The 27,370-nt window shown below is 45.4% G+C and overlaps 1 protein-coding gene across 3 annotated transcripts in view; it reads left to right on the top strand.

Annotated features, from left to right (window-relative positions):
- Positions 1–26,583, top strand: part of LOC105909093 (integrin alpha-X-like) — a 31,841-nt gene extending 5,258 nt beyond the window's left edge. For 2 of the 3 annotated variants that reach the window (XM_031568100.2, XM_031568108.2), the window contains 27 exons: positions 2,777–2,847; positions 3,863–3,977; positions 7,044–7,168; positions 7,576–7,721; positions 8,718–8,868; positions 9,184–9,331; positions 9,765–9,844; positions 10,753–10,876; positions 11,223–11,353; positions 11,685–11,837; positions 12,165–12,377; positions 13,554–13,687; positions 13,999–14,141; positions 14,840–14,988; positions 15,380–15,511; positions 15,803–15,876; positions 15,958–16,099; positions 17,144–17,242; positions 19,362–19,441; positions 20,486–20,572; positions 20,796–20,874; positions 21,889–21,987; positions 23,537–23,614; positions 25,085–25,195; positions 25,642–25,752; positions 25,944–26,054; positions 26,277–26,583. In XM_031568100.2, the coding sequence (XP_031423960.1) occupies positions 2,777–2,847; positions 3,863–3,977; positions 7,044–7,168; positions 7,576–7,721; positions 8,718–8,868; positions 9,184–9,331; positions 9,765–9,844; positions 10,753–10,876; positions 11,223–11,353; positions 11,685–11,837; positions 12,165–12,377; positions 13,554–13,687; positions 13,999–14,141; positions 14,840–14,988; positions 15,380–15,511; positions 15,803–15,876; positions 15,958–16,099; positions 17,144–17,242; positions 19,362–19,441; positions 20,486–20,572; positions 20,796–20,874; positions 21,889–21,987; positions 23,537–23,614; positions 25,085–25,195; positions 25,642–25,752; positions 25,944–26,054; positions 26,277–26,366 (3,176 nt within the window). In that variant the 3' untranslated portion in view covers positions 26,367–26,583. Of the gene's footprint in view, positions 1–2,776; positions 2,848–3,862; positions 3,978–5,185; positions 5,383–7,043; positions 7,169–7,575; positions 7,722–8,717; positions 8,869–9,183; positions 9,332–9,764; positions 9,845–10,752; positions 10,877–11,222; positions 11,354–11,684; positions 11,838–12,164; positions 12,378–13,553; positions 13,688–13,998; positions 14,142–14,839; positions 14,989–15,379; positions 15,512–15,802; positions 15,877–15,957; positions 16,100–17,143; positions 17,243–19,361; positions 19,442–20,485; positions 20,573–20,795; positions 20,875–21,888; positions 21,988–23,536; positions 23,615–25,084; positions 25,196–25,641; positions 25,753–25,943; positions 26,055–26,276 lie in introns of those variants that run through there. The other variant, XM_031568114.2, reaches the window with a different exon arrangement.
- Positions 26,584–27,370: the final 787 nt, after the last annotated feature.

Genomic DNA, 27,370 nt, shown 5'->3' with positions numbered 1-27,370 from the left:
TCAAGAACAGGCTGTCAACTTTGAGGAGAGCTGAGAATCTTAGAAGGAGGCGTAAAAGGAAGGAGCATGCAAGATCGAGCTTCTTCAAAGACCCCTTCAAGTTTGTAAAGAGTCTTTTCACGAAAGAGAAAAGCGGCAAACTCATAACAACAAGGAAAGATCTTGAAGCTCATCTGAAAAGAATCCACACTGACAGCCACCGGTGCGAACAGATCATCCTTCCACCGGATATGCCACCAATACATCCTCCAGAACACCAGCTAGACATATGTCCTCCCAAGTGGAGTGAAGTGGAAAGAACTGTTCGTCGATGCTGCTGACATCAGCCAGTTTCGCCACATCAGCCTCTTAAACGTTGAAAGCAAGATCTTCTTCAGCGTAGTAGCTCACAGGCTGGCTGTGTACCTAGACAGAAACAAATACATCGACACAACAGTGCAGAAAGCAGGGATTCCAGGCTTTTCTGGTTGCTTGGAGCATACAAGCATGATATGGCATCAAATCCAAGCTGCCAAAAAGGAGGGAAGAGATCTCCATGTCGTCTTCTTGGACCTCGCCAACGCCTTTGGTTCTGTTCCTCATAGTCTCTTGTGGACTGCGTTTGACCTGTTCAGCATCCCACAGGCTATCACCACTCTTGTCAAATCCTATTTCCAGGATGTCCAGCTATGCCTCACAACTGAGGAGTACACCACAGCATGGCAGCGTTTGGATATAGGGATCATGGCAGGATGCACCATCTCCCCTCTGGCCTTCACCATGGCAATGGAGGTCATCATCCGAGCCTCTCGATGGGTGGTAGGAGGCCAGCAGCTCAAAGCTGGTCTTCGTCTCCCTCCCATCAGAGCGTACATGGATGACATGACCACACTCACAACAACCATGCCATGTACAAGACGACTGCTGAAAAAGCTCCAGGAGAACCTCGAGTGGGCCCGGATGAAGATAAAGCCAAGCAAATCCAGGAGCATATCAGTCGTCAAGGGCAAGCTGTCAGAGCAACGCTTCTTCATCGGCGAGGAACCCAGGCAAAGGCAGACCTAAGGCATCGTGACATCGTTGGCCTTGTGCAACAGGGGAGAGGAGGCTTCGGCCTCGGAGAGAGCAGACCATCTTGGCACAAGGCAGCTCCATCTCAGCGCAGAGGTCTGGTCATTGAGGAGGTGCGCCGGCAAGAGCAGGCAACAAGGTGCGCAAAGGCTGTCTCCCAATCGAAACAGGGACAGTGGATGAGGTGGGAGGGAGTTGAGAGAAGGAAGTTCTCTTGGAAGGAACTGTGGAGTATGGAAGCATTTCACACCAGCTTCATCTTACGAGCAACGTATGATGTCTTGCCATCTCCCAGTAACCTTCAACAATGGTACGGAGAAGACCCAACGTGCCCACTCTGCCCGTCTCCAGCAAACCTTAAACACATCCTGGTTGGCTGCAAGACAGGCCTGACTCAAGGCCGTTACACCTGGCGGCACAACCAAGTGCTGAAGTGCCTTGCAGCTATGCTGGAGACCAGACGAACGACCATCAATGCCCTACCTCCATCATCCCGTCCTAGATCTGCAAGAGGTTTCGTCTGTGAAGGTGCAAAGCCAACCAAGACCCAGGCCAGTACAACATCAGACCCCGGTCAGCTGGCAGGAGCGCGAGACTGGAGGCTCGTGGTGGATCTGAGTCCAAGGCTCTACTTTCCACCAGAGATCGCCACTACGAACCTCAAACCAGATCTCGTGCTCTGGTCCTCCTCAACTAAGAAGGTGTACATCGTAGAGCTGACTGTGCCCTGGGAGGACGCTGTAGAGGAGGCCTACGAACGAAAGAGCCTTAAGTACGCTGAGCTGGCAGCTGATGCTGAGCAACGTGGCTGGAAGGTCAAAGTTTGCCCAGTGGAAGTCGGCTGCAGAGGCTTTGTGGGTAAGACAACTACCAGGCTGCTTAAGGATTTGGGAATTCGAGGCCAATCCCAACGCCAAGAGATCAAAGCCCTCTCAAGAGCTGCTGAATGGGCAAGCCGGTGGCTGTGGGTGAAGAAGAGAGACGCCACCTGGGCCCCAAAATAGCATCTGTGGCGGAGAAGGGTTAAAGCAGAGGGGGGCACATCTGGTGATGCCAGGTGTTGCCGATGAGCCCTCTGGAGGTGTTGTGGGCCTATCATCGAAACACCGGAGAAGGAGGGTGCCCACCTGATGACTCCAATGAGGCTTTCTAACCCTTTTGTCCCACAGACAGCACCATGACTTACCCACTTCACATCTCAGGAGTGCAAATCAACCAGGGATTGTAAGACCTAGTCCTAAAACAGAACTATTTCTCTATCCATCCATCCATCCATCTATCTATCTATCTATCCATCTATCAACAGTACCCCCAACATTATTGGCTCTCTGGTAAAGATCTCTGATGTGATGTGTGTATGTGTTTGGTCTCTATCTATCTCTGATGTGATGTGTGTGTGTGTGTGTGTGTGTGTTTAGTCTCTATCTATCTCTGATGTGATGTGTGTGTGTGTTTGGCCTCTATCTATCTCTGATGTGATGTGTGTATGTGTTTGGTCTCTATCTATCTCTGATGTGTGTGTGTGTGTGTGTGTGTGTGTTTGGACTCTATCTATCTCTGATGTAATGTATGTTTGTGTGTGTGTTTGGCCTCTATCTATCTCTGATGTGATGTGTGTGTGTATGTGTGTGTTTGGCCTCTATCTATCTCTGATGTGATGTGTGTGTGTGTGTGTGTTTGGCCTCTATCTATCTCTGATGTAATGTTTGTGTGTGTTTGGCCACAGTACCCAGTTTCGCAGTAAACATGTCGCTTGGCCTCACGATGACCAGGAGTGATATCGGCAGAAAGACAGTGGTAGGCACTACAGTCATCATCTCTCTCTCTCTTCTGCTCATGTCCCTCTATCTCTCCTTCTCTCTCTCCTGCTCATGTCCCTCTATCTCTCCTTCTCTCTCTCTCTCTCTCCTGTTCATGTCTATCTCTCCTTCTCTCTCTCTCCTGATCATGTCCCTCTATCTCTCCTTCTCTCTCTCCTGTTCATGTCCCTCTATCTCTCCTTCTCTCTCTCCTGTTCATATCCCTCTATCTCTCCTTCTCCTTCTCTCTCCTCTTCATGTCTATCTCTCCTTCTCTCTCCTGCTCATGTCCCTCTATCTCTCCTTCTCTCTCTCTCCTGTTCATGTCTATCTCTCCTTCTCTCTCCTGATCATGTTCCTCTATCTCTCCTTCTCTCTCTCTCTCTCTCTCCTGCTCTTGTCCCTCTATCTCTCCTTCTCTCTCTCCTGATCATGTTCCTCTATCTCTCCTTCTCTCTCTCTCTCTCCTGATCATGTTCCTCTATCTCTCCTTCTCTCTCTCTCCTGTTCATGTCTATCTCTCCTTCTCTCTCCTGATCATGTTCCTCTATCTCTCCTTCTCTCTCTCTCTCTCTCTCCTGCTCTTGTCCCTCTATCTCTCCTTCTCTCTCTCCTGTTCATGTCCCTCTATCTCTCCTTCTCTCTCTCTCGCTCCTGTTCATGTCCCTCTATCTCTCCTTCTCTCTCCTGCTCTTGTCCCTCTATCTCTCCTTCTCTCTCTCCTGATCATGTCCCTTTATCTCTCCTTCTCTCTCTCCTGTTCATGTCCATCTATCTCTCCTTCTCTCTCTCTCTCTCCTGATCATGTCCCTCTATCTTTCCTTCTCATGTCCCTCTATCTCTCCTTCTCTCTCTCTCTCCTGTTCATGTCCCTCTATCTCTCCTTCTCTCGCTCTTTTTCTCTCAACCCCTACTTCTCTGCTCTCTGAACGCTGCTTCCACACGTCTCTCTGAACGCTGCTTCCACACGTCTCTCTGAACGCTGATTGCACACGTCTCTCTGTCCTCCTCAGGTGTGTGGGCCCACCATCCCTAAAGAGTGCGACCGGATCACTCTCTATAGCGGAATGTGTTTCGGCCTCTCCAACAGTGGCAGACCGGAAGGGCCTGTGCCCTCCACTCTTGAAGGTACACACACACACACACACACACACACTCACACACACACACACACACACACACACACACACACTAACACACACACACACACATACACACATACACACACACATATGAGAGGCTGAAATTTCAGCAAAGGTACAGGCAAGGTTTAGGCAAAATCCAAAAGTGGAAATAAACAGAAATAAACAGAAATAGACCGAATGGCCAAGGCACAGAGAGTCAGACCCAGAGAGGCAAAGGTACCCAGGAGCTTGACCTAAAAGGGGTTTGACAGTGTGTGAGAGAGGTTTGTTAGTGCGTGTGAGAGTTTGATAACTGAGCATTCCAGCACGTGCACACACACACACACACACACACACACTAACACGCACACACACACACAGCTCATTTCTATGAGGGGCCGTCTAGGACATAACTATTGAGACACTCTCACACTCACTACTGGGACACTCTCACACATACTAATGAAACACTCTTACATTAACTACTGAAACGCTCTCACACTCACTACTGAAACACTCACACATATACTGTAAACCTATGCACGCTCATATATAAAACATTATACATACTAGTCTGAAACACTTACACATACATATGAGAAACACACACGCATACATACATACCTCTGTGTCATATACACATACATATGAAATGCTTACATGCATACAAGTGAAACATTTATACGTATCTATCTGAAACACTCATGCATGCACATATGAAAATGCAGTATATATATATATCGTTGAACACTTATACATTCATAACTGAATATCTTGCATATGATTATAAAGATAGAAAAAGTTTAGATACATGTGCAAGTGTTTCACATATATTTGTATAAATGTTTCAAATGTGTATGTATACGTTTTTCAGTTATATGTATGTATGCTCTTACATGAGTGTCTCAGTAGTGAGTGTGAGAGTGTCTCAATATTTATGTCCTAGACGGCCCCTCATACATTTCCTCTGTGATGCAACGCCAGTGCAGTGTCTGGATTTCCACATCCCCCCCCCCTCCCCTCTCCCGCTTCTGCTTTCCTCTCCAAACTGGCCTCTCTTTCCCAGAACCCAAAACAAATGAAGTGTCACATGAATGGATGACTCCATGCAAGCAGAGGGTGCAGTGGGGGAGGGCGTTTTTCAGACTGTTCATGAGGGCTCTCAGGGACGGCACCCCATTCACAGCCACAGAACAGTGAGATGCTCTCTAGCCTGCTTCAGCACCACCTGCAGAGAGATGCTCTCTAGCCTGCTTCAGCACCACCTGCAGTGAGATGCTCTCTAGCCTGCTTCAGCACCACCTGCAGTGAGATGCTCTGCTTCAGCACCACCTGCAGAGAGATGCTCTCTAGCCTGCTTCAGCACCTCCTGCCGAGTCAGACCAGCATCAGTGGCCATTTACAGAACAGTAAGAACTGATGGCCAACTGATCGTGGAATCGTGTGTGTGTATGCGTTTTTTTTGTTGTTTTGTTTATTTGTTGTCATCTGTGACGATGCTCCCTGGACTGCCTCAGCACCACCTGGAGAATCAGCCCAGCATTTCTCTCTCTCTCTCTCTCTTCTTTCTCTCTCTTCTTTCTCTCTCTCTCTCTCATTGTTCTTTGTGGAGGCCCATTGAGCCGCGTGACATTCTTGGGATTGTTATCCCCCTGCTCCGTGTTGCGTAGCTGACTGGTTGAAGGAGGCACTTAGTAGCCTAGACTCTGAGTGATAGAGGCTGGCATAACTCTCGCCCAGGAGGTGCATGTCCGCTGATTGGATGCCATTCTGTCCAGCACCTCCAGGGTAAGATACAGTATGTGGCCAGCCAGTACACAGTAAGCAGTGATAGCGAGTTTAACTTAGCCCCTAGCTTAATGAGTAAACTATCGGTGGAGGATAGCAAAATAAAGTTATGTTAGCTGCGATCACTTAGCGTCTCTTAAATGGCCTGTATACTCTATCAAGCTAGCATGAACTAGCTAATGTAACAGGGTAAACTGAGTCTTGTTAACTGGAGTATGTTCATCAGCTGAAACGGTTTTGCCTGCTTAATTTTACATCAATGTTGGAGACATGCATACAAGCATGGAATCCTCTGTGAGTAATAATAGTTACAAACTGCAAAAAAGTTTTTTTTCCTTCCAAGGCTACACAAAAAGGAAAACGGAAAAGAAATAAGAGATATGTTAAATAGTGGTTAGCAACCTCTTAGGCTTACAGAAATGGTTTAACCTCAGTGCTCAGCAACAAAATATCCCCCAACCTTCAGGCTCAGAGTCCCAGCCTTGAATAAGAGCCCCGTCGTAGTCGTCAGGGGGCAAGCCAACTCTCAGGCTCAGGCACGGGCACGGGCACAGGCACAGGCACAGACACAGACACAGACACGGACACGGGCACAGGCACAGGCACAGGCACAGGCACAGGCGCAGGCACAGGCACAGGCCGTTGGACACAAAAGCACAACACTTAGATGAGATTAAGCACAATGAAGAATCTTATTCACAAATGAACAGGAGCAGTAAACCAGCGTGAACTCACAAACAATGAATAAGCCACAAACATCCACAACAGACAAAGAACTGAACAAAAGCAAAGGTTTAAATACACAGGACTAAACATGAAAACAAGACACAGGTGGGCAGGGAACAAAGAGACACACCAGGCAGTAACGAGAGTGGCATTAACACAAGGGACAACGAAAGCACATGGAATACAGGAAGTAAGCCAAGGAGCACATGGTTAACAAAGGAAGCAAACTCAAGGAACACAAGACATGATTCAAATAAGAGTCCGAAGACACGGAACAAACGGTGAAAAAGTGCAAAGCGTGACAGCAGAGAATCATCGCATCAACGGCAGCCATTTAGGAAGCCAGCAGCAGCCACACCAGAGAGCAACATGATGGGGACATGGTCGTGCTGTGGCAGTGACACAGACGCCATTCTCCGTATCACAAGTCAGAAAATGATTTTGAAGCTGTTATTTAAATGTATGATTGTTACATAATGTTGCTTTAATGGCGCTACATAAATCGATAAAATGGAACTGTTCTCTGAGTGCCCTCTGTGTTTGACCCCCGTTGCAGAATGCAAGGCCACAGACATCGCCTTCCTGCTGGACGGCTCGGGGAGTGTGAATAGTGATGACTTCGTGGCCATGAAAGAGTTTGTGATAGACCTGATGAGGAAGCTGCTGAAGAAGAACACGCGGGTGAGTGTGTGGAGGCTAGCAGGCTACTCAGAGATACAGATCAGGTGGATCAGGTGGCCACGTCCTCATCCAAGATCCCTTACTAGCATTAGTTATTCAGGAAATGAGTTATCTTCTACTATCATTAGTGATTCATGACATTCGTTATCCCCAACGAGCATTAGTTATTCAGACCTCTGTTTGAGCAGGGCTCTGTTCACTGCGGGTTCTGTTCAAGCCTGTTGAAAGATCTTTTTTTTCTTGCCATCGTCACCCTAAAGCCCTATTACACGAGGGCACAAATAAGTCAAACTGAACTAGATTGAACTGAATTGATCTTAATTGAACTTAATTGAATTATATTGATTTGCACTTAATTGAGCAGATTCAATTGTATTGAACTGAACATGTACATTGTCTCTTTCCAGTTTGCCATTTCTCAGTATTCCAGTTCATGCAAAATCCATGTGAACTTCAACCAGTTTAGGAGCACGGGGATGTGGGAGTTCCAGGTGAAAAGTATTCGTCAGCTTGAAGGAGGAACCAACACCGCAGGAGCCATCTCCAAGCTTGTGTGAGTCCAAAATGCACCAACAGCGCCACTCTCTGGAAAGGGCTAAGATGGAAAAGAATGCAATGGTCAAATGTAACGCTTATTGCCAAATGAATGCAAATCAACAGAATTAATGTTATACTCTCCATAGAAGCTTTTAAGCTTTTTACCGAAAACAATATATGCGGATGTAACACCTCTGTAATCACCAACATTTAGATTAGTAACTGTAATTTTATAACATATTTTTTCTCAGTGACTATAACGGATTACAGTTACATTTATTTTGTAATGTAATTACATAACTCCTTTACATGTCACTAGTTACTTCCTAAACCATTCTACGGCAATGATTACACTTTGGTGGTTTGAACTGTGCTGGGCTTTATCAATTCACCATAGCCTATTTAATAATTTCACAATGACAATTTAGCATTACATTTTATAACATGCACATACGTCTGTTTGACTTGAACCAAACAAATGAAAAGTGGCTTGTCATCACAGCACATGTCAGAATTGCTGTTGATATTATTGGCTCAAAAGACACAGGTAGATGTAACCCTTCACTCCCCAACCCTGCAACCAGCCTCAACAAGCACAATACCAGTGCACCTGGTATACATGTAACTAATCTATATTTTTACATCTCAATTTGTTCTAGACTTTCTAGAATCTAGATGGTATACCTTCCAGTTATTGATTTGGAAGGTTTTTCCACCAGTGACGCTAATAACGGAATCTAGTATTTATTTCCCCTCTAGCGCCCCCTGTCTTTCCTACCCTCACGTTGTTTAACCCAGTCTGAGAGTCTGTTTCTCTTCCCAACCTCACGTTGTTTAACCCAGTCTGAGAGTGTTTCTCTCCCCAACCCTCACGTTGTTTAACCCAGTCTGGGAGTCTGTTTCTCTTCCCAACCTCACGTTGTTTAACCCAGTCTGAGAGTCTGTTTCTCTTTCTTACCCTCACGTTGTTTAACCCAGTCTGAGAGTTTGTTTCTCTGCTTCCTGTCTGCAGAAATGAGCTGTTTGTTCCCTCTGGAGGAGCGCGACCTCAGGCCAACAAGATCCTCATCGTCATCACGGACGGGGAGTCACAAGATGGCATCATGCTTCCCTCCGCCATAGCCCGGGCCAACGCCAAGAACATCATCAGATATGCCGTAGGGGTAAGCCATGACGTGCATCACCAGAGAAACATAGTCGAAAAGATGGCTGAGAGGCTCAAGAGGCTTAATTCATTTATTATTACAGTACTCTCCTTTTATAAGCCTGTGTTGTTACAATATGTACAGGTTGAGTGAATGTTAGAATTAGAGTACATGTTATAATTAGCAATGTGTAACAATATGTACTGACATGGGGCGACATTTGGCTCATTGTACCCTAGATACATTAGGCTATGCTGTATGCGACTTAGTCTAGGGAAGCCTGGTACCAGGCCAGGATATCAACATATAGATTTGACCTTCCCTCTATGACAGGTTGGAGAAGCTTTTCGACGTCGTAGCGCGCGAGAGGAGCTCAACAAAATTGCATCATCAGCAACAGAGCATGTGTTTAAAGTGGACAGCTTTGCAGCCCTGGAGAAGATCAGTAGCACTTTAGAGAAGAACATTATCGCCATAGAAGGTATAGCCACACAAGTAGGATTTAATTATGTATGCAATTCAAATTGTGTAGAACAGGTTTATGTACCTTGTGATTCTTAGTAGATGTGGGGCCTCGAGTGAAGCGAGCCCTTGTAGACACAACACATTCTGTGCTATTGTCAATTCTGGACAATGAAATAAATTCTAATGTAGACAAAAGTAATTCTGTCCATGAAATAAATGTCCTAGGCCTACATATGTACTCTTGTGGCATGAGAAGCAGACTGCTCTATGCTAGGATCATTCTGGGCTACTGACTGATTGTTTTGTCCACATAACGCTTCTGCGATGTAATGGAATGTATGATGTGCTGGAGGTGTGGATCAGAACCAGGAACCAATAGGGTCCAAAGTCAGCCGTTTTCCAGTGTAATGGCCCATCATGACTTGATCTCTCCTCTCTTTCGCCTCCAGGAACACAAACCACAGGCGACGCCACACAGATGGAGTTTGCTCAGAGCGGGTTCAGCGCAGCATATGTGTCCACCCCTGCCGTACGTTCTTGTCTCTGTTTTCACACACGTCACACCTCACAGTCCGGTCCTCCTTCGGTTCTTGTCTCTGTTGTCTCACACGTCACAGTCCGGTTCTCATTTGGTTCTTGTCTCTGTTCACACCTCACAGTCCAGTTCTCCTTCGGTTCTTGTCTCTGTTGTCTCACACCTCACAGTCCGGTCCTCCTTCCTTTGCTCTGGCCAGAGCAGGGTCCAGCAAGACGCTGGCTTAGCAGCATGTCAATTTGAATTATATAATATTATATAATTACAATATTTGGTCGTCAATTTGTTGTCAAAAGTAGAAATATTTGCAGAGCTGCCATGATTGTGTAATTTTGATGGAACTGTGAGGAGTTGTTTGCTTCAGGTGTTTGGGTATATTAATTTGTTTACTTTTTAGTGACAAGAGACAAGATGCATTTAAAGTGCTGGAACAATAATGAACAGATTGCACAGCAGTGTTAGTAAAGGCTGTTTTCACTGTGCAATAAAAACTACATGTTGACATGACTACATGACCCATGTTGCACCTTTTAGGGATCAGCTCAGGGCCGGATCTGAGACAGTTCCCTCCCTGTGAGTGTAGAGAAAAAGGTTCTCTGACATGTCACATGAACAGAACCCTTGGAACTTGTAAAGGTTCCCCACAGAACGTTACAATTCTGTAAAAAAAATGTAGCAGAGGCCTGTTGGTTACAGCTGAGTAGGATCAATCTTTCTCTCCTACACTTCAGGGAATATTACAAATCTTTCAAATCTCATCTTTGCAGCCATTACAAACTCTACCTTAGACACTAATATTGCTCTCTGAAACTAAGCAGTTTCTTAAGTCCTCAAACAACATTGATAGACACGGACGAGGGAAGATGGTGTGGTCCTTATTCTCCTTGTTCTTTGTGTTTTAGAGCAATTATTTTCTTGGGACCGTGGGAGCATACGGCTGGACGGGGGGGTTTCTCCAGAAATCTGCTGGGTTCCTAAACCCCAACTTTGTAAAAGTTGATCCGATGTTACCTGACAGTTACCTGGGTAAGAGACTCACTGTATGCACACTGACAACTCCACGCTTCCACCATCCAATATCCAGACCACACAAGCGTCACACACATGTGGAGACTCACTGTATGCATACTGACAACTCCACGCTTCCACCATCCAATCTTTTCCTTCAGAATCACATCCCTGTCACAAGACACAACTCTCATTCCCTTTGACAGTTATTCAGAATAAGGGACCAAAAGAGAGCCAAATCTGTTTTGTAATCTTTATTTGTTACTCATATTTTGTAATGATTTCTCAGTGTATTACCATACGCCTCAGTGGACCTTCAGATCTCTGTAGAGAAGCTTGAGTGTCTTTGTATGTGTGTTTGCAGGTTATTCTATGGACGTGGCCTGGAGAGACAAGAGGAACTACATTATACTGGGGGCGCCGCGATACGAACACAAGGGCCTGGTGATGGTCGTCAATGGCGACAACAGCAACATCAAACAGACTCTGAAACAGGTGCAGCATCAGTTCCATCACCTCTGTGTGATGCGTGATATGTGACGTCACCAATCCCATATAACTGCTTAATCTCTCCTTTGCTTCATCAGTGATCCTTTACTCTTGCTTTCTGTCTCTATCATGTCTTTATTTTCATACTCCTCTTCTAACCCTATACATTTCTTTTTTTCTTTTCTGTCCCTGTCTCTTCTCTCTCTCTCATTTCTTCCCTGCCTCCCCCTCTCCATTTCTCTTTTTTTATCTTTTACCCTTACTCACCCTCTTTCTCTCTCTCCATTTCATGTGTATGTGCTCCCTCTTTCTCTGTCCCCTTCACTGTCACTCCCAGTCCCCAGGACAGATTGGTTCCTACTTTGGAGCGGAGGTGCGTGCGGTAGACACAGACGGAGACGACATCTCTGACCTGATTCTGGTCTCTGCTCCCATGCACATGGAAGACGAGCAAGAGGGCAAAGTCTTTGTCTACCAGTTCAAGACAGAGGTATCCCTTTCCACTGGTGACCTCTTGTGTGACCTCTGATCTCTGACCTGTATACGTTATGCTTGTGTGACCCGTGATGTCGAGATGCTAAGTCCAGTGCTGTATTTGAACCCTCAGGAAGTGAGCATGATGTGCATAATGATAAGAGATACTCAGTAAAATATGTCATAATACTATGCCGAATACATTTCATCTACTCCTCATCATACATCTCCGCTAAAGTATCTTTCTGTCTGTCCGTCCGTCCATCATCATCTTCATGTTCTTTTTCTTCTTGCTCACCACCATCGTTCACCTGTGTATCTCTGCTGGTTTGTCCCCGTGCAGTACTTCTACAGTGTGGTGTCTGACACTGGTGTGTCCCTGCTGGGGATGGAGGGTCAGAGGGGGAGGTTCGGCTCGTCTCTGGCCAGCCTGGCAGACCTGAACGGGGATGGGATCAGGGACGTGGCAGTGGGAGCTCCTCTGGAGGATGACGGACAGGGCAGCGTGTACATCTTCAACGGGAGGAGACGAGGAGTCAACCCCGAATACTCACAGGTGAGAGAGGGAGAGCGAGAGCGAAAAAGAGGGAGGAGAAGAAGGAGAGATAGAAAAAGAGAGAGAGAGAGAGAAGAAAGTAAGACAGCTGAAGTTGAAGAGAGGATGGGATTAATGTCGGATAGAGGGACAGGAAGTGAGAATGAGAAACCAAAAGAGAGATGCATACCAATATACAAACCAAATCAAATACCAAATAACCAAATCAAATAGCAATATACAAAACGTTCAAGTGACTACACACAACATTTGAACAATTTCTGAAACCTGTCACTTGAACAGCAAAATCCAACGCTAAATCTGCAAACCAATAAGCTAATTCTCAGCCTTTGTCTGGTTTTCAGCTTTTGCCAGACATTACACACATAGTTCACTTTCTAAGAGACAATGATCAGCCCTTGATCAGCCACTTTTTTAAGGCACTGCCCTTCAGAATGCAAAACATGCACACACATACCACTTCCAAAGGAGGCCATTGGTTGTGATGTTGATGAGTTGTTGTGACACATATGGGAGACTGGGTACGGTCACAGTCTTTTAATGTGTTAAGTATGAGGTGTCTCCATGCTGTTTTGCAGCCTAAATGGCCTTGCATGTATGTGTTATATTTATAGCTGTATTCCGTTTCCTATAATGAACTTTTTTTAAGGTAAACTATTTTGTATTTTGTACATTCTACTCCAGCACTGAAAAAGCAAAAAGGGCACTGTGTGTATGTGTGCAACATTTTAGTTTACAGAGTAAAACTTTGTGTGTAGTATTTGTGTGTTTATATATTCAGTCTTGGTTGTCAGATTGCTCTATGAAGTGCACTGCAAAAGGCTTTAGCCAAACAAAGACCAGAGTGTTTAGATTTATCATTTCAGTGAGTAGTTAGGGATTGAAGAAGTCTAACTCTATAAATAGTTGTTTACCATTTGACACAAAAAATAGATTAGATTAGAAAAGGGATTATTGAGTTTTTATTGCAGTATTTCATTTTGCTGAATATTTGTGATGTTTTGCATTTTGTGTGTGCAATTTTGTGAATTATGTGTAGAGTTTTGAGGAGAGGAAATGAGACGCAGTGTAATCAGTTGTAAACAAACTGTAAAATGATGTGTTCAGTAGTTGGCTGGCACTGCATCAAAACCACATCACAGTTGGCCTCTTGGCTTCTCATGTCTCATCTTCTAGAGGATAGCGGGTTCATCGGTGCGGTCCGGACTGCAGTTCTTCGGCCTGACTGTGGCCCAGTCTGCTTTGGATCAGAGCCGAGATGAACTGCCAGACATTGCAGTCGGGTCCAAAGGAGAAGTTCTGCTGCTCAGGTGATCATCATACATCATACTCTCTCTCTCTCTTTCTCTTTCATCACACACACATACATACACACACACACACACACACACACACACACACACACACACACACACACACACACACACACACACACACACACACACACACACACACAGATAAATGCACAAACACATTGATATTAATATATTATATTAACACAATAACCAAGAACACAGAAATGATACACACACTCATTTAGTTATTACTCCACTGCTCAAAGATGTGACTGACGGCTGTCCCCCCCCCCCCCCCCTTGTGTTTATGACCCCCCCCCCCCCAGATCCCGTCCCATCGTTTCCATAGAAACCAAAGTGACCTTTGACCCTGCTAAGATCCCCACCAGCATCTCGGACTGCACTCAATCTAATACAATCGTGGCCAAAATCTGTTTCACCATGAAGAAGAAGTCTCCTGTCACTTTAGGTCTGTGTGATGGAGAGAGTAGGATTAGCCGAATAACATTCATTCAGTTTAGGTCTGTGTGATGGTGAGATTAGGATTAGATTAGCCTGATAACATTCATTCAGTTTAGGTCTGTGTGGTGGAGAGAGTAGGATTAGCCTGATAACATTCATTCAGTTTAGGTCTGTGTGGTGAGAGTAAGATTAGCCTGATACATACACACACACACACACACACACACACACACAGATAAATGACATTCATTCAGTTTAGGTCTGTGTGGAGAGAGGAGGATTAGCCTGATAACATTCATTCAGTTTAGGTCTGTGGTGGAGAGAGTAGGATTAGGATTAGCCTGATAACATTCATTCAGTTTAGGTCTGTGTGGTGGAGAGAGTAGGATTAGCCTGATAACATTCATTCCAACTGGATCCACCCAGATGAGTCTGTTTGTTGTTGTTTGTTGTTGTTGTTTTACTGGCCGTCAGCAGGTTTCTAGCCTTACCTTGGGGTTGGGGGTAAAGTCCCCTGCTGGGTAAGTCCAACCACAGTTCCACTGTTCCCACCATTATAGTTGTAGATACAGCTGATTATGGGATGGATTAAGCCCAGGAGCTCAGGATCAGAACTCGGGCGGATCCAGTTGAAGAGTGGACTGGGCTGTATAACTCAAAAAGCACATGCATTTCATGAGGTTGTTATTGTTTGATTTTCCCCAGACTTGCAAGCGTCCCTCAGATACAACTTGACGCTGGATGCGACCCGATTGCAGTTCCGCGCCTCGTTCGGCGCTAAGAGACGCTCCCAGGCTGGACAGATTGTTCTGCGACAGAGGGACACCTGCACAGAGCAGACCTTCTCTGTGGAGGTGACACTTGGTTAACACACACACTCTCAAATATTCACATATACAGATACACACACAAACACACAGGAACTTATCAGAAACATGTACGCTCACACACACCCACACAGGAACTTATCAGAAACATGTACGCTCACACACACAAACACACAGGAACTTATCAGAAACATGTACGCTCACACACACCCACACAGGAACTTATCAGAAACATGTGTCGCATATTGAAATGTGTCGCTACAGTAGATACCTCTAGTGGTCATGCTGTGTAATAACAGGCTCCCTCTAGTGGTCATGCTGTGCAATAACAGGCTCCCTCTAGTGGTCATGCTGTGCAATAACAGGCTCCCTCTAGTGGTCATGCTGTGCAATAACAGGCTCCCTCCCTCTCGCTCAGTGTTCCCCAGAGGACATCCTGAGCCCTCTGTCCAACAGCTTGTCCTTTGCGTTTGAGGGGCGCCCCGTCCCACAGACGGAGAACCTGAAGCCCATTCTGTCCCCCTCGTCACACACCAGCACCATTCACACGGTGAGTGTCCCATTCTGGGTTCTCTAGAGGGAACTCTTAAAGGACCCGTTCTGGGTTCTCCTGAAGAAACTCTTAAAGGACCCGTTCTGGGTTCTCCTGAGGTGCAGCCTGGGTTCTCTAGAGGGAACTCTTAAAGGTGCAGCCTGGGTTCTCCTGAGGGAACTCTTAAAGGTGCAGCCTGGTCCTGTTCCCAGTCAGCTGCTCTTTGGGTGTATTCCTGACTGGGGTTGAATCCAGTCTCCAGTCTGGCACTTTTCTTAACCATTTACTCCTTGCTGATGACTTCTGCAGCTGGATTTTGAAATCGACTGCGGGAAGGACAAAGTCTGTGTTGACAACTTGAAAGTTGACTTCAACTTCTCAGGGTAGGAACTCTCTATCCCTCTCTCTGTTTATCCATGTTTGCATGTATTAGACGATGTTACACTGGATGTTTTTTTTGTCAGGTCCACAGACATAGCGGTGGGCATCACACAGGAGCTGAGTATTATCGTCATGGTGGAGAACAGAGGGGAGAACTCCTACAACACCCACATCTCCCTCACCTACCCCCCCGGACTCTCATATAGGACATTCAAAAAGAACCAGGTGAGGGGGGCAAGATGAGAGAGTGAGTGAGTGAATGACCAAGTGAGTAGGTGAGTGAGAGAATGAGAGAGGGACCGACTGAGTGAGTGAGAGAGTGAGTGAGTGAATGAGAGAGTGAGAGAGTGAGTGAGTGAATGAGAGAGGGACCGACCGAGTGAGTGAGTGAGAGAGTTAGTGAGTGAATGAGAGAGGGACCGACCGAGTGAGTGAGTGAGAGAGTTAGTGAGTGAATGAGAGAGGGACCGACCGAGTGAGTGAGTGAATGAGAGAGTGAGTAAGTGAATGAGAGAGTGAGTGAGTGAATGAGAGAGGGGCCGACCGAGTGAGTGAGTGAGTGAGTGAACGAGAGAGTGAGTGAATGAGAGAGTGAGTGAGTGAGAGAGGGACCGACTGAGTGAGTGAATGAGAGGGACCAAGTGGGTGTGTGAGTGAGTGAGTGCGTGAATGAGAGAGGGGCCGAGTGAGTGAGTGAGTGAGTGAATGAGATAGGGACCGAGTGTGTGTGCGAGTGAGTGAGTGAATGAGTGAGTGAGTGAATGAGTGAGTGAGTGAATGAGAGAGGGACCTACCGAGTGAATGAATGAGAGAGGGACCGACTGAGTGTGTGAGTGAGTGAGTGAGTGAGTGAGTGAGTGAGTGAGTGAATGAGTGAGTGAGTGAATGAGAGAGTGAGTGAGTGAATGAGAGATTGAGTGAGTGAATGAGAGGGACCGACTGAGTGAGTGAATGAGAGAGTGAGTGAGTGAGTGAGTGAGTGAGTGAGTGAGAGAGTGAGTGAATGAGAGAGGGACCGACTGAGTGAGTGAATGAGAGAGTGAGTGAGTGAATGAGAGAGTGAGTGAGTGAGTGAGAGAGGGACCGAGTGAGTGAGTGAGTGAGTGAGTGAATGAGAGAGGGACCAAGTGAGTGAGTGAATGAGAGAGTGAGTGAGAGAGTGAGTGAATGAGAGAGGGACCGACTGAGTGAGTGAATGAGTGAGTGAGTGAGTGAATGAGAGAGGGACCAAGTGAGTGTGTGTGAGTTGTATGTGTGTTTGTGGAGCAGGGTCGGGTGGTGTGCAGATCTCTGGACAGCGAGGATGGACTCAGCCCCGGACTCAGCACCTGTGACATCAGCAGGCCCGTCTTCAAAACCGGCGAGAAGGTCAGCAGATCAGCGCAGAACCAGTTCTTGATACATATATTCCTCTATTCTAACATTTGATTCATTTTTATTTTATTTATATTTTCACTTTGTCAGAATGATTTTACACACAGAAAGACAGACATACATATCCACACTAGAGCATGGATCGGGCCGAATTTTTTTGTCCGAGCCCGACCGGTGTCCGACAGAGTATTAACCGAGCCCGGGCCGAGTACGACAGCCATTCAAATATTTTTTTCCAAACCCGAACCGAGCCCGACGGAATCAATTTCTCAACTGTTCATTCTAATGCCACATTTACGTACGTTTTTTATGAATAGCCTGGCTTTATTAAACTTGGGCATCAACAGATAAATGCTCGCTCACACAAACAAGCGCTGTTAAACGCACAAGCGTGCACAAGAAGGCCAATAAGCATATTTAAATTAAATGATTCACATTGCAAGAACGTGTTGTAAAATGGTGCGGCTCCTTTAAGAGTAGCACGTACAGGGTGGGTGTGCTACAGAGGGAGAGAACGGTGATGCTTATGAATAGTTTGGATTTAGCGACAGGAGCTAAAAACGTATGTGCTGTAACAGTGTTAACCAGTGTGTGAAGAATAAATCCTCTGAAAGAATACAGTGGGCATTTATTTCCTAACCAGCAGCAGATGGAAAGGAAAGGGAATTAACCGCAAAGTTAAAAACATGTAATGCTCCCCTGCAATCTCCAACTACGGTCAGAGACAGACAGCAGAAAAGGTTAACAAACGGAATGAAATAGCCCACACATTACACATGCTATGCCTTAATAAAACTCACGTTATGCTAAACCAAAGGATGCACAACAGACAAGTCTTACCATTGAAGATCTTTTTTTTTCTTGAAAAACTATCTACATAGTCCAACCATCAAGGTTTAATCCATGTTGTTGTGGAGACAGAGGATTGCATCAATCATATTTCACTAAAACTTCACACTTCTTACATTGGACATATCCAACAGCCTAATTAGAATCTGCATCGACTACTAAGCAGAAATATCTCCATACAGTAGATTTCCCTTCGTTTAGTATCGTTTTAAACTCTCCAGATGACAGTTTCTCTTTAACTTCCTCCGTAATGCCATTTTGCCACCTGTAATTGCGTTGTCACAGCTAGGACCTAAGCAAATTCCCGCCACGGGAAGAAGGCTGTAATCCTAAATGTTATTTATTTTATTCTCAAAAACAAACTTCTGCATAATGTGAAGCAGACACATTGGCCCTCATTCTCGAACATTTTCTGAAGTTTCTTCTGAAATGTTTCTTACGGGCTTCGGAAAAACAACGTAAGCAAAAGACATCCGCCAAATTCATGCACGCTTGAAAATGTGGTCCTACGCAGCAGAAGTTTTCTGGGCTGTGCTCCCCCGGAAGAGTTTTCTTAAATTGAAAGCGCGTTCTCGTGCTCCTGAATTTGCATACATACACGCCCTGCCAGCTCCTTATAAGGGCACGCAACCGTAGTCACGTGTGCAGTCGGAATCGACCGAATCTACACGAAAGCAACAGCAGTGTTCGTGTACATTACATTTAGTCATTTAGCAGACATTTTTGTCCAAAGCGACGTACAAGGGATAGAACAGTCAAGCTACGAGCAATAGAGACCTAGTGTAACAATAAATACTACATCTTGTGGTTTTTTAAGGAATCGCATTTGAGAAAACTCTGGCCGAGTTACGACTGCTATTTCGAGTTCGGAAAGTCTTCTGAAGTTCAGAGCAAATCCCAGATGAGAAAACTTTCATGAATGCCAAATGTTGTCCTAAATCCAATTCAGAAGAAATTCCTCTTAAATTCTTCTTAACTGCGTTCGAGAATGAGGCCCATTGACTAAAATATGGAATGTTCAATGCATTATCGCCCTGATGTGAGCCGAGCCCGATTATAATTTCTAAATATTTGTCCAAACCCAGCCCGACCCGTCGGGTCCCGACGGGTTCCGACGGGCTCGGGTCGGGTATCCATCCTCTAATCCACACACACACACAGACAGACAGACAGACAGACAGACAGACAGATAGATAATCCCCTACACCCTCATGTCCTTTGAATCAGTAGACTCCCATACTGATGTTAGCGCTGTTGTTTCCAGGCAGTGTTTGTGATTCAGTATGGCATCGACACCAACGGCCAGCTAGGCCAACGCGTGAACTTCACAGCAAAAGCAGACAGGTATTTATATCTCAGTGGGTTAATGTCTCAGACATCTAGTGTCTACAAACACTACCATACACACGTGTACAGTTCCATAAACACTCTCCCATGACGTAAAATTACCTTATTAAAGGGGTTTAGAGCAGAGACGTTTTAAAGTACCATGAAACCAAAGGGGCTTATGATGTTGTCAGAGAAACAGCGGTGTTGTGTAACGGCTGGCTCAGACGTATGCGTTGCTTGACGGATGATGGAGGGTGTTTCTGGCACATGGGGTTGTGTTGATAACTGAGATGTTTATAGTGAGATTGACATGTCAACAACCAATCACGCCGCTAGCGAGCTGTTTACCTTGTGGGTAGTTACCTTGCTAGCATGCTAACATTAGATAGCTGGCTCAGACACCTAAAAAATCCCCTAAGATGTATTTTTCAGTTACAATGACGGGGTTTTTACATCATACAGTGTCTACCTCTCGGTAACTTAAAAAAAATGTAAGCAAAAAAAAGTCTTGTAAGCAAAAAAAAGAGTTTGGTCGCGCTCTTTAGATATTAGCATAAATGTGAATTTATTGGCTAGCGCCTGCGCTGCCTCTCGAAAAGTTGATTTTTAACTGGTACGAGCAACGCAACGCAACAGAACGCAACGGAACCACAATTCAGTTTGGCAACGGATGACGTCACCCCATTCAAAGTGAATTGGGATCCGTTGACGTATCAACGCATACTTCTGAGCCAGGAGTAAGGGAAGGGTAATGTTGTAGAGCAGTGGTTCTCAAACTTTTTGTCCGGGGACCCCATAAAATCCATTTGCCAAGTCTCGCGACCCCCCACACGTTTTGACAGGATATTATAGGTCTAAATTCAGTTTCATCTTGAATGATGAGACCACTTGCTGAGACAATATTAGTCTGATGTAGAAAACACCATTTCTGATAGACTATACAGCATGTCAAAGCCTAATATGTTGATGCACAGGGCAGCAAGATCATTTCGCGACCCCCAAAAAACTTTTGGCGACCCCACTGTTGTAGAGAACTGTAACCCACACTCTGCCCTACAGTGGGAATGGAGAGCACGCTCTAGACAGCATCACCTCCAGAACCAGAGACATCGGAGTCAAGTACAGCATCTACGTCATCATAAAAAGGTGTGTGTGTAACGGACATTTTCCTAAATAATAAATACTAAATAATATTTCATAAAAATGTAATATGTATTTATTGACACGAACAAACATATCAAATGAGCCTGTAAGTATGACTGTTTTGGTAACATTTCCAAGTTCCATGTCTCTGTAAGCATTTAATAAATAAGCAAACAGGTGCGTCCAGTGGTGCAAGTGTCATTCATTTGTAACTCACTTCCTCAAGGTTTGAGGACTCAACGAACTACATTAACTTCACTGCTGGTGAGAACAACTTGGCCAATCCAGTGCAGCAGAATTTACAGGTAGTGGAAAAACACTTTCTCTCTGGATTTACAGGTAGTTTAAAAACACTTTCTCTGGGTTTACAGGTAGTGGAAGAACCCTTTCTCTGGGTGGCGGGTTGAAGCACCCAGTTTAAATCCCCCCTCTGGTGGTTATTTTCCATAATTAAGACCCCTTAACCCCCCCCCCCCCTCCCTGTCCCGCTCTCTACTCCACTCTTCTACCTCCCTCTCTTTTTACTCCCTCACTCCACTCCTCTACCGCCCTCTCTTTTTACTCCCTCACTCCACTCCTCTACCGCCCTCTCTTTTTACTCCCTCACTCCACTCCTCTACCTCCCTCTCTTTTTACTCCCTCACTCCACTCCTCTACCGCCCTCTCTTTTTACTCCCTCACTCCACTCCTCTACCGCCCTCTCTTTTTACTCCCTCACTCCACTCCTCTACCGCCCTCTCTTTTTACTCCCTCACTCCACTCCTCTACCTCTCTTTTTACTCCCTCACTCCACTCCTCTACCGCCCTCTCTTTTTACTCCCTCACTCCACTCCTCTACCTCTCTTTTTACTCCCTCACTCCACTCCTCTACCGCCCTCTCTTTTTACTCCCTCACTCCACTCTTCTACCTCCCTCTCTTTTTACTCCCTCACTCCACTCCTCTACCGCCCTCTCTTTTTACTCCCTCACTCCACTCCTCTACCGCCCTCTCTTTTTACTCCCTCACTCCACTCCTCTACCGCCCTCTCTTTTTACTCCCTCACTCCACTCCTCTACCGCCCTCTCTTTTTACTCCCTCACTCCACTCCTCTACCTCCCTCTCTTTTTACTCCCTCACTCCACTCCTCTACCTCTCTTTTTACTCCCTCACTCCACTCCTCTACCTCCCTCTCTTTCTCTTTTTGTCTTCCGTCTCGGGCTTCTCCTCTCTCTCAATCTCCTTCTTTCCTCCTCTCTCCGTCCTCTTTTCCCACCCCTCTTTCACTTTCTCTCTCCTTTCTCCGACTATATTCTTCTCCCTCTCTCCTCCTCTCCCCCAGGTGGTGAGTGTCTGGAGGGACCTGCAGGTGACTGTGTTTGTGAAGGTGCCCATCAGACTGGAGGAGCAGGACATCTGGACAGATGTGGATAGTGTGAAGGTGACAGTGACGCACAGACAGACATGCCTCTAGGATTAGGGTAAACAATCTTAGATAGGGTTAGGGTAAACAATCTTAGATAGGGTTAGGGTAAACAATCTTAGATAGGGTTAGGCTAAACAAACTTAGATAGGGTTAGGGTAAACAATCTTAGATAGGGTTAGGGTAAACAATCTTAGATAGGGTTAGGGTAAACAATCTTAGATAGGGTTAGGGTAAACAATCTTAGATAGGGTTAGGGTAAACAATCTTAGATAGGGTTAGGCTAAACAAACTTAGATAGGGTTAGGGTAAACAATCTTAGATAGGGTTAGGGTAAACAATCTTAGATAGAGTTAGGCTAAACAAACTTAGATAGTGTTAGGGTAAACAATCTTAGATAGGGTTAGGGTAAACAATCTTAGATAGGGTTAGGGTAAGCAATCTTAGATAGGGTTAGGGTAAACAATCTTAGAGAGGGTTAGGGTAAACAATCTTAGATAGGGTTAGGGTAAACAATCTTAGATAGGATTAGGGTAAACAATCTTAGATAGAGTTAGGGTAAACAATCTTAGATAGGATTAGGGTAAACAATCTTAGATAGAGTTAGGGTAAGGGTGCCTCTCTCACATCTGTTCCAGAGAGAGCAAGCTAACATGAGAGAACAGCAACAGAGCAACAGACGCCTGGGCCAAATCTCTAGGCCAAAACTGAGTCGGTTCACAGCCAGATCCTTGCCTCTTGTCTCATCAGCTATCAGGAGGAGCCAACCTCAAGCAGATGTGCCCCCCCCCACACACACACTTATGTGCAGTGGTTCTGTTTCTTCCTGATTAACAGGGAGTTTTTTTTCTTGCCCCTGTCACCATTGTGCTTGCTCTAAGGGGGTTTTCAGGCCCTGGTCTCTGTATGGCACCTTGAAACTATTGTATTGTATTGGCGCTATGTAATATACTGTAACCGAAGGACAGTGTGAAGGTTACATACTGTAACTGAAGGACACTGAGAAGGTCACATACTGTAACTGAAGGACACTGTGAAGGTTACATACAGTAACTGAAGGACACTGTGAAGGTCACATACTGTAACTGATGGACACTGTGAAGGTCACATACTGTAACTGAAGGACACTGTGAAGGTCACATACTGTAACTGAAGGACACTGGGAAGGTTACATATGGTACTGACTGGAGGACACCGGGAAGGTTACATACTGTAACTGAAGGACACTGGGAAGGTTACATATGGTAACAAGGACATTGGGAAGGTTTCAGTGTGGCTGCTGAATATACCAGGAATATGATAGGCTCTGATTTCTGATGCAGGATAAATAAACGAGAAGAAATGGCTGCCCATTTCAAACTCAGCATCAGCAGTAGGCCTCTTTGTTGAAAGTTAGTCATTTGAAACATGCACCTAGGTCAACCTGTATGATCAAATTAGTCCAAGTCCAAGATTATAGAGACTTGAACAAACATGTTACTGACCTATTATCTGCATTAGGAGAATTTGTGTTTTACTTCACATTGACCTCATTCGTGCATTTGTTAAAATGTATGTTTTATTCCAGATTGCTGGATGTAATACTTACAATGACGTCAAGCCTGCAGGAGATGTCATAAAGAAACTGCAAAAGGATCTCACCTTGGTGAGTTTCCCATTGTTTTTACTTTCATACGTTCACGTGTATCTTTAGCCTGGATACCAGACCGAACTTAGCCCCGCCCACACATTTTTTGGTTGGGAAGTTCGGTCTGGCATTACTCCATTGAGGAGAAATTATCTGCGGCTCGATATCGGCCGTACCAATCAAATTGTTAAGGCGGGCTTTATACGATGATGGACAGATGATCAACAATAAAGTAACCAACCACGTCACCAACACGCGAGTTGAATTCGTTTTCAACAAACATGGCTGCCGCTGGAGAGCTGAAATGTATAGATTCGAGTCCATTTAGACATTGACAGTGCATTCATTTTGAAAGAGGAACAGAGAAACGCGATTAAGGCATTTGTCAATCGAAAAGATGTTTTTGCCTTCCTTCCTACGGGATCCGGTAAAAGTGTAATGTATCAGCTGCCCCTGTTCACATACTACGTTGTTCTGATTGGTTGTAGGTAACCAATTGAGCGAAGAGGCATTTTTTCTCCTGGTTCGGTTGAAACACGCCCCATAATCACAGCCCAATGGAGCGATATCAGACTCATATTCTGACTAGAATTATGAGTATGACATCGTCAGGCTAGTGTATCTTCCTTATATCGGTGAAACTGTGTTTATGTCTCTGGAGTGGTTCGGACCACATGTGGTTTAAGAGTACCTGTGCACACCTCCCCCCTGCCCCATAACCCCATGGTCTAGAGTACCCGTGCACATCCTGCCCCATAACCCCATGGTCTAGAGTACCCGTGCACCTCCTGCCCCATAACCCCATGGTCTAGACTCTAGAGTACCCGTGCACATCTCCCCCTGCCCCATGGTCTAGAGTACCCGTGCACATCTCCCTCCTGCCCCATGGTCAGACAAGCGACAGAGTAGAGACAAAGCCACCAGCCGCCGTGACCATAGGGTTAGAGTCTACCTGTGCACATCTCCCTCTCACTTGAGTGACCATGGGGTTAGAGTGTACCTGTGCACACCTCCATCTCGCCCCACCAGTGTATAGTGTTAATGTGTGTGTGTGTGTGTGTGGAATGTCTAGGTGACCGTGTAGAGTGTTAGTGTGTGTGGAATGACTAGGTGTTCATGTCTCTTCCTCATTCTTGATCTCTTCTCTTTTTCCCTCTCTCTCTCCCTCCTGCTCTCTCTCTGTTCTCTCTCCTCTCCCCCTGCTCTCTCTCTATATATCATACATTGTACTCTCCCTCCTGCTCTGTCTCTCTCTATCTTCTCTCTCTCCCTCCTAATCTCTCTCTCTATATCTGCTCTCTCTCTATATCTTCTCTGTACTCTCTCTCCTGCTCTGTCTCTCTCTATCTTCTCTCCTCTCCCTCCTGCTCTCTCTCTCTATCTTCTCTCCTCTCTCTCCTATTCTCTCTCTCTCTCTTCTCCCTCCTGCTCTCTCTCTCTCTCTTCTCTCTCCTCTCCCTCCTGCTCTCTCTCTCTCTCCATTATCAGGACTGTTCTGTAGCCACGTGTAGAGTGTTTACATGTCTTGTCTTCCTGAGTGAGAACAGTCATCGCTTCCTCAACATCTCAGGAAACTTGAGCTCTGCTTGGATTGAAAAGGTTGGTATGAAACCCTCCTCCCTCCTCTCTCCTTCCTTCTCTATCTTCTTCCTCCTCTCTCCTTCCTTCTCTATCTCCTTCATCCTCTCCTCTCCATCCTTTATCAGAACTGTTCTATAGCCATGTGTATAGCGCATTTTTTCAACATCTCAGGAATCGTGAGCTCTGGAGGATTCAAAACTGGTATTTAATTTGATTTCCATATTTCCATATGATTCTTCTCAATGAATGTATCCAATGATGATTGTCAGGTGTGTCCAGTCCAGCTGGAGAGAGACTCCAGCTCAAGTAAATTAGTCGGATGAAGCCAGGTGTGACTTTGGCTCTGCCTTCAGGAGGCATTTGGATTGGTTTAGAGATGTCCACCCCCGTTTGGCAAGGCAAGACTACATATTACTGAAACAACTTCAGTGTTTTCTTGTTTTTCCTCCTCTTCTCCCTCATAGACTGGACTCAAAGAAGCTCAGTTCGATCTGGTCACCGAGGCGACTATGGAGTACGACCAAAACAAATACATCTACTTCTCTGACTCCAGGAAGCAGCCTCCCGTCTCCAAGGTAACACATCAACCCTCCCATCAGGACCCTTACAAACCAGCTCGGGGTACTGTCACACATCAGGGCCCTTATAAACCAGCTCAGGATACTGTCACACATCACAAAATGAATGTTTGTATTTCTGGTGATTTCTTTCCTGTTTGTTCACAATGTGTACACACAATACATTGGCTGGTGTTTGTTTACTGCAGATCAAGACTGTGGTGGAGGTGTATGACGTCCCCAACTTCACCAAGGAGATAATCGGGGGAACCGTGGGCGGGCTGGTCCTGCTCGCTCTCATCACTGCTGGCCTTGTGAAGGTGAGAGAGCCAAACGGCCCACAGAGCTCCTGCCCCCCGGGTCAGCATCGACCCTGGGCTGGTCTGGAGTCATGTGTCATGGGAGATCTATCCTGCCCCCGGGTCAGCACCGACCCTGGGCTGGGCTGGAGTCATGTGTCATGGGAGATCTATGAGCTGCTGATACAGTTGGTTCATTATTTATGGGTTTGTTGTTGTTGTTGTTGTTGTTTTTGATTGCAGGCGGGCTTTTTTAAGAGCCAGTACAGAGAGTTGATTGAGACGGCCGGACAAGAAACAGGTGGAGGAGAGCAGCCAGCTCCAGAGGAGTGACCCTGAATGTGTGTGAGGGTGTGTGTGAGTGTGTGTGTTATTCACACATTCACAGTTATCTTCTATTGATTTTTTATGTTCTTTTTTTTTCTCTTATTTGTTGTTAATATTGCTATATATCGAGTCTGAGTAAGTGTGTGTGTTTTTTGTCGTAAATAAGTGGCTACATTTTTATTTGTGTTCATGACACATGACCAATAAAGTCCTCTAAAATCAAGTTTCACATGTTTTCACTTGCTGTAATGATAGATGGACGGATGAAAGCCTTTAAAATCAGCAAAACAGACAGCTGATCACACGTTTTCACTTGCTGTAATGATAGATGGACGGATGAAAACCTTTAAAATCAGCAAAACAGACAGCTGATCACACGTTTTCACTTGCTGTAATGATAGATGAACAAATTAATGAATGAATGACAGTACAAAGAAAAGTCTTAAAAGTCCTATAGATGTTTTTGTTCTAGACCATATAGATATTATTCTTTACATGCTCACAGAAACATTTCATAGTATAAGAACGATTTCACACAACACCAGGCACAATATTTAAGAGCACTGCCTCCAGGAGGTGCTCTGGCCTAAAAGCAACATAAAGTAGTTCCAATGATCACCAGCAGAGGGTGCCCCTTAACCACCATGAAGGAATTGGTGCACAACCACACATATTACAATCACACTCAAATAAGGAAAGAATGCAAAGAGGATAGAGGAATCAAGGACAGACATGCATGCATCTGTGACTGAATGAGTGTGTGTGTGTGTGTGTGTGTGACTGAATGAGTGTGTGTGTGTGTGTGACTGTGTCTGATGATAGAGTAATCAAGGACAGACATGCATGCATCTGTGACTGAATGAGTGAGTGTGACTGAATGAGTGTGTGACTGTGAGTATGTGTGTGTGTGAGTGTGAGTGTGTGTGTTTTAATTTCATTCATCATTTTCTTCGTCTATTACGCCAAATGCTCACATCACAATTGCTGAGGTCTCCATTTAAATCCATGAA

The sequence above is a fragment of the Clupea harengus genome, chromosome 1, assembly GCF_900700415.2.
Source record: "Clupea harengus chromosome 1, Ch_v2.0.2, whole genome shotgun sequence".
Lineage (NCBI taxonomy): Eukaryota > Metazoa > Chordata > Actinopteri > Clupeiformes > Clupeidae > Clupea > Clupea harengus.
This window is presented reverse-complemented; position numbering and strand designations above follow the sequence as displayed.